This window comes from Crinia signifera, chromosome 2 (assembly GCF_055691185.1).
Source record: "Crinia signifera chromosome 2, ASM5569118v1, whole genome shotgun sequence".
NCBI classification, from domain to species: domain Eukaryota; kingdom Metazoa; phylum Chordata; class Amphibia; order Anura; family Myobatrachidae; genus Crinia; species Crinia signifera.
Window position 1 is genome coordinate 166,162,810 of NC_139218.1, and position 13,498 is coordinate 166,176,307.

The 13,498-nt window shown below is 40.8% G+C and overlaps 1 protein-coding gene across 4 annotated transcripts in view; it reads right to left on the minus strand.

Moving 5' to 3' along the window:
- Window positions 1-651: 651 nt before the first annotated feature.
- The window catches only part of LOC146060197 (protein phosphatase 1 regulatory subunit 12B-like), a 168,560-nt gene continuing 155,713 nt past the window's right edge, over window positions 652-13,498 (minus strand). For all 4 annotated transcript variants that reach the window (XM_083173167.1, XM_083173168.1, XM_083173166.1 and 1 more), the window contains one exon: window positions 652-3,368. In XM_083173167.1, coding sequence (XP_083029293.1) covers window positions 3,282-3,368 — 87 coding nt within the window. In that variant the 3' untranslated portion in view covers window positions 652-3,281. The remainder of the gene's footprint in view (window positions 3,369-13,498) is intronic.

Genomic DNA, 13,498 nt, shown 5'->3' on the forward strand with positions numbered 1-13,498 from the left:
TGCTCCTCCGACTAGCGACCATTAGGGGGCTGAAAACGGGAGCGCACACCCGGCAATTTATTGCCGGTGCACACTCCAATCGCTGGCAATATGCCAGCAATTTTTGCCCGTGTGTACGCACCTATAGGTGGATGTGCAAGCTAAAATCTGTGCTAAGTGCTGATTCGGTGATAGATATGAGCCTCAAATAAAATAAATCTGAGTACTTTATCTGGGAGCAGAGGTATAAAAAAAGCAAGACATAAAATTTACCTCATTAGCATAGTGGTGCCAAGAGAAGGGGGGGGGGAGCGGTACTAATTACCTGGGCTCTGGTGGAGCTAGGCTGCACAGCCATGGAGCAGCCTGTAATGTGAGTGTGCTTTTCTGTATAGTGAAGCACTCTTCAAATATGGCAATATAAAGGCACTCACATGTGATATATATTGCAGGTGCTAAAAACAGCCATTATGTGCACCTGACACCTGCAAGTCCAATTAATCGCAGGGTTGCCGACCCTCCCGGAATTTGCGGGAGTCTCTCGAAAATCGGGTCCCCCCTCCCGGCCCCCAGAAGGGTGGGCAACATCCCTCCCGGAATCAGGGGGACCCCCACTGAGCCCCCCCCCCCCCCGATCGCGGCATTTAAATGCCGCAATCCGCGGGTCTCAGAGGAGGGGGCGGAGCTAAAATGGCACAATCATGTCATTTTAGCTCCGCCCCCTCCACGGAGATAAGTTATTTCGGCTATTTGACGTAGTGGGGGCGGGGCTTAATGACATCACCGTTAAGCCCCACCCCCGAACTCGTAATGAAAGATTCCTCTCCGGGCTTCTCCCGGAGAGGATCTTGTGCAAGTCGGCAACCCTGATTAATCGTACATGCAGCAGGTCCAATCTCCTGGATCGGATGGGATGTCAAACACATGCGATTTTGACACTTTTCATCTGATGTCTCATCCTGATCCATCAGATGAAAGGTGGCCAAACCGCACTAGTGTATGGCCAGCATTATATTTGGGTAAGTTATTTTGTTTCTGTGCAAGTTAAATACTTTATTTTTCACTGCAATTTATATTTCAGTTTTTAAGGGACATCTTGTAATACTAATAAACATGTATGTGAAAGGCACCAGGTCATGCCAAAACTTCCTATAGTTAACAACGATTTACTTTGTGATTGACTAGCATTCACCTGTGGTGTGATAGTCTGTACTGTGTACAACAGGAACACAAATCAGAACTGCGCCTTCATTAGTTTTTCCCTCCAAGCTTTGTATTATGTCACATATAAATAAGCTTAAAAGGAAAGCTATTTATTCTAAGAAAATAAGGGGCTGGGATAATAATAAATAAAATAAACTATATAGACAAACTAAATAATTTCTACTTTAAACAAAACTATACATTAACCTGTTAACCCTTTGAGTGCCAATATCTCTGTGAGAGATGTGCAAAATGTTGGCTAAAAATGCCAGCATCACTCACATTTGTTATAACATAAAATATGTTTTGTAAAAAAAATGATAATATTTCCTATATAAGGTAAACATTACAGGTCATTATGATGAATTAAAGTGTTTGCTTGTCTTTTTTCAATGTAAATTAGACCGTGAATATATATACAAAGGTGCCTTCCATGTTCCGTATTCATAGCAGTTGCTCACCTGTTGGAATTATTAGAATCAAGAAACTCCCCTTGTGTTTGATGCTGCAGTTAGACACATTCTGAAAAATAATGCACCCCATAACCCTAAGGATTGGCTACACTGGCAGGTTTTATTCACCCAGTGGTAAGAGGATCATTTAACTAACATTGCTTGTTTTGAAACTAAGGTGGAGCCCAAAGCTTGGAGAAAGATAAAGTGAAGAAATATAAAGGTTCAACCAATCAGATTTTAAGTCCCATTTAACAGGCTGTGTTTGAAAAATTACAGTTAAGAGCTGATTGGTTGGAACTTTTTTGAAAAAAAATCTCCCAAGAATATGTGTGATGCAATCTTTTTCAGTTTCTTAATGTTGACATTTAAACATCATTAATTAAACCACTGATAGTATAGGTTGGAGATTAACTGGCATTCCTAAAAGATGTTCTTCAATTATTTGGCCAAATTGTTTCATGTGATTAATGAATGATGAAAATCACATCTAATCTCACTGGAGCTAAATTTGGGCGTGGTCTTGGGTAAAGGGGGAATGGCCTACCACCATGACCCCCATTTTTATCATTTTTGGGGGTTTGACAAGCGCTCTCCTAGCGACTGGTCAGCCCCCTCATTACACTCCCTCCCTCCCTGCAGTGAAGATATTCCATGCGCTTGCGCACAGCCTCTCTTCAGCGATCACTGGCTGCTTTGCAGAGCAAAGGTGATCTCTAGCTCCCCCAAATGCTCCCCTGCCCATGGGACATTGCCACTTTTGGGAGGGTCAATGGGACAGTCTCCAAATAGCGGGACAGTCCCGGGACAGTAATCGGGACAGTTGGGAGGTATGTGAATATGAAGATCAGTGGATTTTTCCTAGGGGCTGCAGTGAACCACCAGTGATTGCAGTGACTCCCCACTGGAAACTCTGCTAATTACATGCTAAATGGTGATAGAAAGTCTTCCCATTAAAAGCCTTATCTGACAGCTTTAATATAGTTCTAGGGCTCAGGCAACGCAGTCACTAGAAGCAGCGGGGGAGAAGAGGGGTTGGTATGCGCATGTGCAAGTTTGCACGCCAGCGGTAATGTGCTTCTAGGGGCTGAAGCCGATGCAGCTCCTATAAGCCATTGTGACTACACAAGTCTGTAGGGGTTTTCTCATCTTCACCTTTACCGAGTTTTTTCTTTCTTTATTACCCCTTCCCTCACAGTTTTAAAGTTAAAGTGTGGTGGGCAGCACAGTGGGAGGTGCTGGTGGTGGGCAGCACAGTGGGAGGTGCTGGTGATGGGTAGCACAGTGGAGGTGCTGGTAGTGGGCAGCACAGTGGGAAGTGCTGGCAGTCCCCCTTGAGATGGCAGACAGAAGCTGTCACTGATTGTAAAAGTCTATATAGACAAATCTAAAGTATTATTTAGTACTGCATTGCAGGCCTCAGAGGGGTACTATTATACAGTACAATATTCATTTTTAATAATAAATATAATATATTTAAATATATATATATATATATATATATATATATATATATTTATATATAAAAATATATTAAAAACATCAAGTGTCAGTTTTATTGTGCTAACTCAGTCACCATTGTATATTGGTCTTAATGAATGATTACAACTGCTTTGCTTGGCTATTTCACTTTAGTCATTCAGAAGATCATTTGGAGAGTTTGCTTATCACTCTAATCAAAGCTCCATTTTCATCCTTCAGACGCTGGTTGTCAGATTTCAAGTCTGAGAGAACCTGAAAAGAAGTGGTACAATCAGTTAGGAATGCCTTTATATTACATAATGATGAAGCAAAGATGTAGATAATAAAGCATATGTGTTGCATAATTTTCTATATACTGTAGACGGTGTAATAACAGCACTGAGGTCGTGTGTTCGATTCCCACCATGGCCCTAACTGTGCAGAGTTTGTATATTCTCCCCGTGTTTGCATGGGTTTCCTTCGATACTGGGGGAAATGTATGGCCCGGAGAGTCCCATAAGTCCTGTATAGGGCTGAGATGTAAATCGTCCTGTATGGAACTACAATGATGTGCCCAATTGGGGCAGTAGGGAGGGAGGACCAGATGTGAAGATAAGGAGCGGCTTAAGCTGACACGGGTTGCCGACTCCCTCCGCTGGATGTACTGGAGCGGAAAAGGTCCTCTACCTCTACCTTACTGTAGGAATTTGTAATCCAAATGGAGCCAATGGAAGATGGTATTACCAGACTGGGATCTGTGGATGGCCCAAGGGGACCCCCAGGTCCTGGTGGGGCGTGATAGGTGTCTCCGATGTAGCAGATGGTGGGGAGGACTTGAAGATGTTAATCAGGAGCGGCCCAGGATGGCACAAATAACCGACTCCCTCCGCTGGATGTTGTTACCATATATAATTTTGTTTGCATAGAAATTGAATATTATTTTGATACTATAAAGTAATGTAGTGTAGCTATAAATTGAATATGTATATCATTTAAATGTTTACAGAATGTAGCAATATTTGTATTTAGGTAGTCTGTGCTGTAAGGAGTAAGCAATGTATACACTATGGGCCAGATCCCAGCCATCTGGAGAATGTAGCTGCTAGTACATCATCCAAGTTACATTGCAGGACAGACAGGACACTATTGTGTATTTTGACAACAAGAGTGTAAAATAGATTGATGCACAGGGAGAGACCAGAAACAGGAGATCTCGCAATGGAGATTACCACTAACGTCCAGACAAGCAGGAGACCCTGTCACCATTAGCATCCATAAATTTAATAACGTCATGAGAACAGGGAACTTCAATTCATGTATTTGGGATATAAGGAGAGAGATAGAGTAGACATTCACTCTCACAGACTCACAGACACACGGACAGTCAGCAAGAAACCCATTCAGTGAGTCAGGAGGAGAGATGTGAGACAGGAGCAGGAGAGAGAATGGAATAAATAAGCAATGGGCAGGAGGTGAGGTGAATCATAGGTAGCTATACCCATGTAACTTGTAAGTATGTCCTTTTATGTTAGTATCGTAGCAGTCTAAGTCTGTCAATTGTTTAATGTAATTTTATGTAATATAAGCAAGGAGGCGTATATATAAATATATATATAATAGCATATACATCAATTATTGTGTTAATGTATTCTGTATGGTTTGTTTTGCCTATAAATAAAATCCTCCAATTGGAGCTAAAATTACAAGTCTCGAACTCTCATATTTGGGGAATCAAATTATGACAAGTACTCTGCATATTGTATTGTAAGGTCTATTAGAATATAATTACAGATGTCAAATATATATGTTATTATATCAATCCAAGATATAATAAATATATTTTATATAATATTTCAATCTCAATAACCATTATTGGGATAAAGAGAGATATATGACCCCTAAAATAAAACTCTACAATGGCGACCGCAGCAGGACTTGTGAATTTTGGTATCTGATTGTATGATTATAATATTTATAAGGAGTAGCAGATGCGTGAAGCTGGCTACCTAACCTACAGAATCACAGTGAGGATGTATCTAGGAAAACGTAATACTATTGTGTATTTTTATCTTGCATTGTTTGTAGACCTAGAATAACGTATTGGTGAAACAGAACTGATATTCCATTGTTACCATTATCTGGGAGTGCACGCTTAGATACTGATAATATGGCATTATTCAGAAACATTTTTAACCAATACTATATTTACTAGGCTCAGCACAAGGGCATGTTAGCCTGCTGACACATTGCAAGATCACAGTGGGGTATGTTACTAAATAGGCACATGATAATTGTAAGGCCTAGAATAAAATAGAATGGAAATGAGCATTTCCAAATAAATGATAATTAGTACCAGATATTAGAGTTAACTTTGAGAATCCGGACACTCTCATTGGGAGGATATCTTGTGTACAAAAGTATAAATACAGCATTGTAAAATAAGTGCAATGTTGAAAATGAAAAGAGTTGCTGTAGCATTTAGGAAAATGCACAGAGCAGCGACTTTAGAAGTTAAGCAGGAATGTAAAGATAAATCAGGTTCACGTCTTAAGAGCGCATGCCTGAAAATGAATGCAAATGTGAATTCCTTCTTAAAATCCCTAAAGGTTAAGAAGTGTACTCAGAAGAATTCTGAGACAAAAGTAAATTTTCTGGCAGATTGTGAACAAACTGCCCAGATCTCTCATGAAGGGATCACAGAAGCACCCAGCAAAGTTGTTAGGAGCAGGGATGAGACCACAGAGGGGCTCATTCACAAACAGACTACAAAGTCTGAAATGGTCACAGATGCTAATCAGGGCTCTGTAATAGAGGAAGAAAGTAATACTGTGCCGGATGTACCTATCCTCAAAGCGCACATTACTACAAATAAGGCAGGAGCAATGAGAGATGTCCCCTGCACTGTTTTGATTAAGGGGGGAGATCAGTACAATAAGGAGAGTGATTCTGCAAAATCCACACTCATAGTCCCTATTGTGACAAAAGGAATTGTGTTGCCCTCAGGGAAAAGGGAACTGGCAATAACCTTGTATGCACACACTCCAATTGTAGGTAAAGTTGTCACAGAATTAAATGAGCAAATGTATTCAGCCACAAATATGTCTGAGCTGAGCAATGGCATGAATTTGAGCATGCATGATCACACAAAAGGTTCCACCATCTCTGTAACCCCCACACAGCAGTTAGAGACATCTAGTGGTGGAGCAAATGTCCACAGTCTTTCAGAGAGACCAAATGCAAAGTGTCAATCTAGAAACACCACACCAAGTTTCAGCAATGATACAAAGGGGGAAGTTTGCTAAGGGAAATTTGTGGAGAATGGGTGTATTTGTATCCAGAGATGGACTTGTTTTTGACGTTCACTATCCCGAGGGTGCGACAATTCGTATTCGTATTGATGTGCTATCGATGCGAGTGGGAATTGCCGTGTTTTCGGGATGGTGAATGTCGGAAGTGGGTGTATTTCTGGATACAAATACACCTATTTTTTGCAGGTTTCCTTTAGTAAATTTTCCCCAAAGTGTCACCAGGATGAATATGTTTTTGTACCCTGGAAACCTAACAATTTTGTTACAGATCTGGACAGGCAGAAAGCCCTCCTGAAACCTGCAAAAGGTTTCCGGCACGGATTAACAAGTTTCTCTCCCCACAAGAATATTTTCCAGGGCTGGCAAAATTCTCCAAGGCTGAAGAGTCGCACTGAACAGCAAGCACTGCAGATGGAGAAGTGCTGGATTCAGACCACTTCAGGGAGTGCAAACACAAGTCAGACGGTGGTATCACTTATTTTACTTTTAAAACCCAATGTAGCCATTGTTTGCTTTGAGAGGATCTCACATGTTAAACCAGCCCAGTTTTCCAAGTTAAATTTGCCCAGCATCATATATGCAGCAGAGTTTGTGCTGTCAATGACACACAAAACTACAGAAAGTAAAGACTGCCACGGACCAGCAACCATTGCTAGTTGTTAAGTCCTTAAAAGCATAGTTATGGAAAGTCTGCATCTGGCAGCATAGAGGAGAAAAATGGCACAAACCAGAAAACCTGGCCAGCAATGTTGGACCAGCAGATAGCACAAAAGATATAGCTAGCAAATGTCACACCACTAGCAATGATAGTAATTGTATTTCTTTTTGTTTCAATTTTAGTCCTGCACAGCAGCTTCAATACTGATGGACACAAAGTTTTAAAGAAAGCCCCAAGTCGCAACAACAACCTCTACTAAACCTTTTATTGCTGCAATTATGCAAAGAGCCAGTACCTTGCACAGCTTGTGTTTGTCATCCAAGGAGAATCCACAGTAGCTCTAAAAAAAACTGTCACATGGACAAAAATCAAAGGACTTTTTATTAGTTTATTTTTCTTTCTTCGGTCCTTCAGAGAAGGAAAAGGTTTAAATACAGCAACTATTATTTGTTTTCTGGACACATGGACAAAATCCCCTTTTCTCTTCTTCAGAAGTTCATTAACCCCCTCACTACAGCAATCATTGTTTGTTTGTTTGTCAGGACACTGTGATACATGCACATTCCATTACAGTGTGCATCATTCTAACCACCAAGTATGCAGAATCCTTTTGTACATACATTTTTTTTAATCGCCGATCAATTCACACATATGATCTTCATTCTCATGTTATTGTATATACCTTGTAAATATTTTATTTTTTCTTCATATGAGTATATGCTGATTATATATACGCTTCCTTCTTAAAAAGCTTCAAACTAATTTAAATATCAGACAAAGAATGGTATGCCTTACATCAAATTGTAAAAGAGAAACGTTTTGTTAGTTGTTGAGATGGACCAATCTCTTAATACAGACATAACCAAGTCTAAGAGAATGAATAATAGCATAGATGGGATATTGTAGTTATTTTATATGCACATGGCTGCATATTACACAACACTGGATGGCATTCGATATAGTCAAGCCCATTCTTAACAGATATCTAATATTTGTTTGAAGCAAAATCATAGTCATTTGTTGTATTGATAGGATGTTGTCATAGATACGTTAAATCAAAATATGTATTGATAGGATGTTGTCATAGATATGTCAAATCAAAATATTATTGTTAGTTATTGGATTTAGCTGGTGTATGGTTATTTTAGTTTAAGATAAGATAGTATATAGGAAGGTAGGTAAGAGATCAGAGACTGAATGGTAAATTATTATTTAGTGAGGAAATTTAGTATAAACGGAGTGGATCCTTTAGAATCTACCCCAGACATTTACCTGCCAATGCCTGAAGATAAATGTTCTTATCAACAAGTAAAGCAAAAATACTTGGTTAAAGTTTCAACTGCTGTATTCAACATCACAAACTGTTTTGTTCAACACAACGAGGTTGGGGTTAAAGAGAGACATGGACACTTATGATTGCAGCGCGATAATCTTAAAGGACGCACAAGGACACTTGTCACGATCACAGCGATAATCTTAAAGGACGCACAAGGACACTTGTCACGATCACAGCGATAATCGTAAAGGACATACAAAGCAAACTCGCTAAGGACTGCATTAATGAGGCTTATCAAAGGCCTGTGTTTTGCAAAACTGTGGTGAAGAAATTTATCAAGACCACAGCACTCCAAGGGCCACACATGTAAAGCAACATTTCAAGCAAGTCAACAGTGTCTATGAAGAATTCTACTTCTACGTCCACCATACTGCAAATGTAAAGTGTCTATGAAGAATTCTACTTCTACGTCCACCATACTGCAAATGTAAAGTGTCTATGAAGAATTCTACTTCTACGTCCACCATACTGCAAATGTAAAGTGTCTCCAAGAACTGCAACCCACACAGGTGACAGCCCTCAGCCAGGAAATCACTGTGAGCAACAGTACAAGGAAAGCGTCGTCACTCATCGACCAAACAACATCTACAAGGCAAGCTGCGGCGTGGCATATAACTGTCTGTAGCAATGAAAATATTTTCCTCATGAATACTGAATATAAATAACCTCTGTCCCTGGTCAAATTTAGTTATTATTGGGTAAATCAGGTTAATTAAATGAAGGATATTTCATACCAATGGTTAATTTATGTTTAGGATAGTTTGAAAAAGAAAGTTTGGAAATATATATGAAGCAATTATGATAATTTACTGTGTGACCAATCAAAATAATTTCTCATGGTCACAAGCGGGGGACTGTTACCATATATAATTTTGTTTGCATAGAAATTGAATATTATTTTGATACTATAAAGTAATGTAGTGTAGCTATAAATTGAATATGTATATCATTTAAATGTTTACAGAATGTAGCAATATTTGTATTTAGGTAGTCTGTGCTGTAAGGAGTAAGCAATGTATACACTATGGGCCAGATCCCAGCCATCTGGAGAATGTAGCTGCTAGTACATCATCCAAGTTACATTGCAGGACAGACAGGACACTATTGTGTATTTTGACAACAAGAGTGTAAAATAGATTGATGCACAGGGAGAGACCAGAAACAGGAGATCTCGCAATGGAGATTACCACTAGCGTCCAGACAAGCAGGAGACCCTGTCACCATTAGCATCCATAAATTTAATAACGTCATGAGAACAGGGAACTTCAATTCATGTATTTGGGATATAAGGAGAGAGATAGAGTAGACATTCACTCTCACAGACTCACAGACACACGGACAGTCAGCAAGAAACCCATTCAGTGAGTCAGGAGGAGAGATGTGAGACAGGAGCAGGAGAGAGAATGGAATAAATAAGCAATGGGCAGGAGGTGAGGTGAATCATAGGTAGCTATACCCATGTAACTTGTAAGTATGTCCTTTTATGTTAGTATCGTAGCAGTCTAAGTCTGTCAATTGTTTAATGTAATTTTATGTAATATAAGCAAGGAGGCGTATATATAAATATATATATAATAGCATATACATCAATTATTGTGTTAATGTATTCTGTATGGTTTGTTTTGCCTATAAATAAAATCCTCCAATTGGAGCTAAAATTACAAGTCTCGAACTCTCATATTTGGGGAATCAAATTATGACAAGTACTCTGCATATTGTATTGTAAGGTCTATTAGAATATAATTGCAGATGTCAAATATATATGTTATTATATCAATCCAAGATATAATAAATATATTTTATATAATATTTCAATCTCAATAACCATTATTGGGATAAAGAGAGATATATGACCCCTAAAATAAAACTCTACAATGTGGTAAAGCGGGATACAGTCCTCGACCTCAGCCTTGCTGCTGGGGCTTGGTAGTCCAATTGGACAGAAGATGGTAAGTGTGTGCACAAATAAGCACTTCCGGGTTCTTTAGGGATAACCAGTTTGGTATTCTGGATGGAGATAAAAAACCTCTGACAAAGCTGCCTGGAGCAGCGAAACTGGTCAGGACTCAGGTTTTTTATCTCCATCCAGAATACCAAACTGGTTATCCCTAAAGAACCCGGAAGTGCTTATTTGTGCACACACTTACCATCTTCTGTCCAATTGGACTACCAAGCCCCAGCAGCAAGGCTGAGGTCGAGGACTGTATCCCGCTTTACCACATCCAGCGGAGGGAGTCGGTTATTTGTGCCATCCTGGGCTGCTCCTGATTAACATCTTCAAGTCCTCCCCACCATCTGCTACATCGGAGACACCTATCAGACCTGGGGGTCCCCTTGGGCCATCCACAGATCCCAGTCTGGTAATACCATCTTCCATGGGCTCCATTTGGATTACAAATTCCTACAGTAAGGTAGAGGACCTTTCCCGCTCCAGTACATCCAGCGGAGGGAGTCGGCAACCCGTGTCAGCTTAAGCCGCTCCTTATCTTCACATCTGGTCCTCCCTCCCTACTGCCCCAATTGGGCACATCATTGTAGTTCCATACAGGACGATTTACATCTCAGCCCTATACAGGACTTATGGGACTCTCCGGGCCATACATTTCCCCCAGTTTGGTGAAATATGAATTTTAAGTGATTTTTAGAATAATATAATTGTATTCTGGCTATATGTATTTTAGATAATAAATCCTTTTGTACTAGATCAACCAATCCCTCATTTTTTTCACCCCACTCCACAGGTTTCATAACCTCATTTTTACATAATTTTTCATTAAGCGCAGCGCAACACCCTCTCTTTTTTCTTGTTTATCCAGTGCAGGACTAACTATCCTGTCTCAGAGCAGCAGCTAGGGAAACACAACTCTAGCCAGGCGCACCTGCACCCAGACCCACTTAGTGTGGTCGGGGTCACCTCCACCTTTTTTCCATTCCTTCGATACTGGTAGGTTAATTGGCTCCTAACAAAATTAACCCTAGAATGCCTGTATGTGCGGGTATATGTGGCAGGGAATATAGATTGTAAGCTCCACTGGGGCAGAGACCCATGTGAATGTTCAAACATTCTCTGTAAAGTGCTGCAGAATATGTGTGCCAGGGCCGGACTGGCCATCTGGCACTTCTGGCAAATGCCAGAAGGGCCGATGGCCTTGTGGGCCGGTTTTGTGAAGACTGCATGCCTCCTCCGCACCAGCCCCTGCGTCATTAGCATATTTAGACATCATTAGCATATTGAAGTGGAGGCGCTGGTGCGCAAGCGCTGCTGTCAATGTGTGTGGCTTGCTGCAAGCCCGTGGCAGGTGTTAGTATTTATTGCGCAAAGCTTTTATTTGGAGGCTTTTTAGTATTTATTGCGCAATTTACTGTGTGTGTGTGGTTTGTATATTGCTTTTCCTCCCTGTGCAGAAGATCAAAGTGAACAACATACAGCGCTCCCGATCATCCACGTTGTGCAGAGTGTACGGGTCATCCACCACTACTGTCACTGGACTCCTGTCCATCACTGTGTGCCTCGCCATCCTGCATGTATTTTGCATTTGACGTCATGATGCTGCAGCATCATGACGCTCCCGCACCTGACCTTCTGGCGCTGCCAATGCCATCCAGTCTGAGGGGGGAGTTGAATGGCCAGCCACGTGGGTGGTGTAGTCGGATCCATCCTTCTGTGCTGCCAGTGCCACAGACTGCAAGACTAGCTACTACTAGTAAGTGTCCTGTGCTCTTGATTTGTCTATGACAGTCTGTAATGGACATCACCATGTGTGTCATATTGTGTAATGGGCATTACGGTGTGTGTCATAATATGTAATGGGAAATACAGTGTGCAGCAATGTGTAATGGGCATAATGGTGTGTTCCATAATGTGTAATGCCTCCTTTTTGTGATGCCACGCCTCCTTTCCATGAAGCCATTCACCCTTATCACTGCACGGCTTCGCTGCGCAAGGGTCCAGCCTCCTGCAGGTGGGCCTGGGTGCTCAAAATGCCTGGGCTGATTTCTGGTCCCAGTCCTGCCCTGTTGTGTGCGCTATATAAATAACTGGACTTATATGTTAGTTGAGCGCCCACTAAGCTATTCGCTTAGTTTTCCGCATCCGCTCGCCATGCTTCGGGCTCGCTGCGCTCACCAGACTATATCAAATACACTCCATGCCGACATGGATAGTGGGGGTATGAGCGTACTAACTATAGTGGGTGCCCAACTAACATATAAGTACCATAACTGGTAATAAATAAGTACTCTAGTGATTTACAATTCTCAGATGGAAAGTATTTTGTCAACAGTATAAATTTTGAAAACACTGCAATATGTAGACAATGAATACCAATATGGTTGTAAGATTATTTAAAGGAATTTAACCATGCTGCAATTATAACTTTTGATCATAATGCTTTACCATCACTGTCATCTATCAGAGTTTGACATTAATTGGTACTATTAATAAGTGTAAATATTATATTTAATCTCATAGTACAATGGCAACACAGACTGCTTAGCATTACTGTCTCACAGCACTGAGGTCAGGGCCGGATTATAATTGGGGCACAAGGGGTCAGTACCCCTGGGCCCCCCTCTAGCTAGGGGCCCCCTGTTTTTTTAGCGAAAGGTTTTGTGCATGGGAGTGGGGTAGTGCTGCAGCTTCACCTATCTGCCAATGTGACAATGATTAATGGTGCTAAGCATCGGGAGCCAAGGCACACATTGCACAAGTGTGCAGTGCATTACTGGGAGTTGACTAAGTCCCATGACACTTTGCATCAGAGGGCAGAGACTGAGACATTTGTGCTGAGCTCTGATTGGTGGAGCTCATTACATGCTTCTCAGGCCCATGAAGAACAGCAGCAGCAGCCTAGTCATGGAACGGTTTTTAATCAGAGGCAGCACTGGGACTGTGAGGTCTCCTACAGAGTAAGGTGCAGAGGGAAAAACACAGGCTTTTCATGTGGTATGTATGTATGTATGTATGTATGTATGTATGTATGTATGTATGTGTAAGTGTGTATGTATATATATATATATATATATATATATATATATATATATATATATATATATATATATATATAATGTTAATTATGGAGAACTATTATTTTGTTTTCCA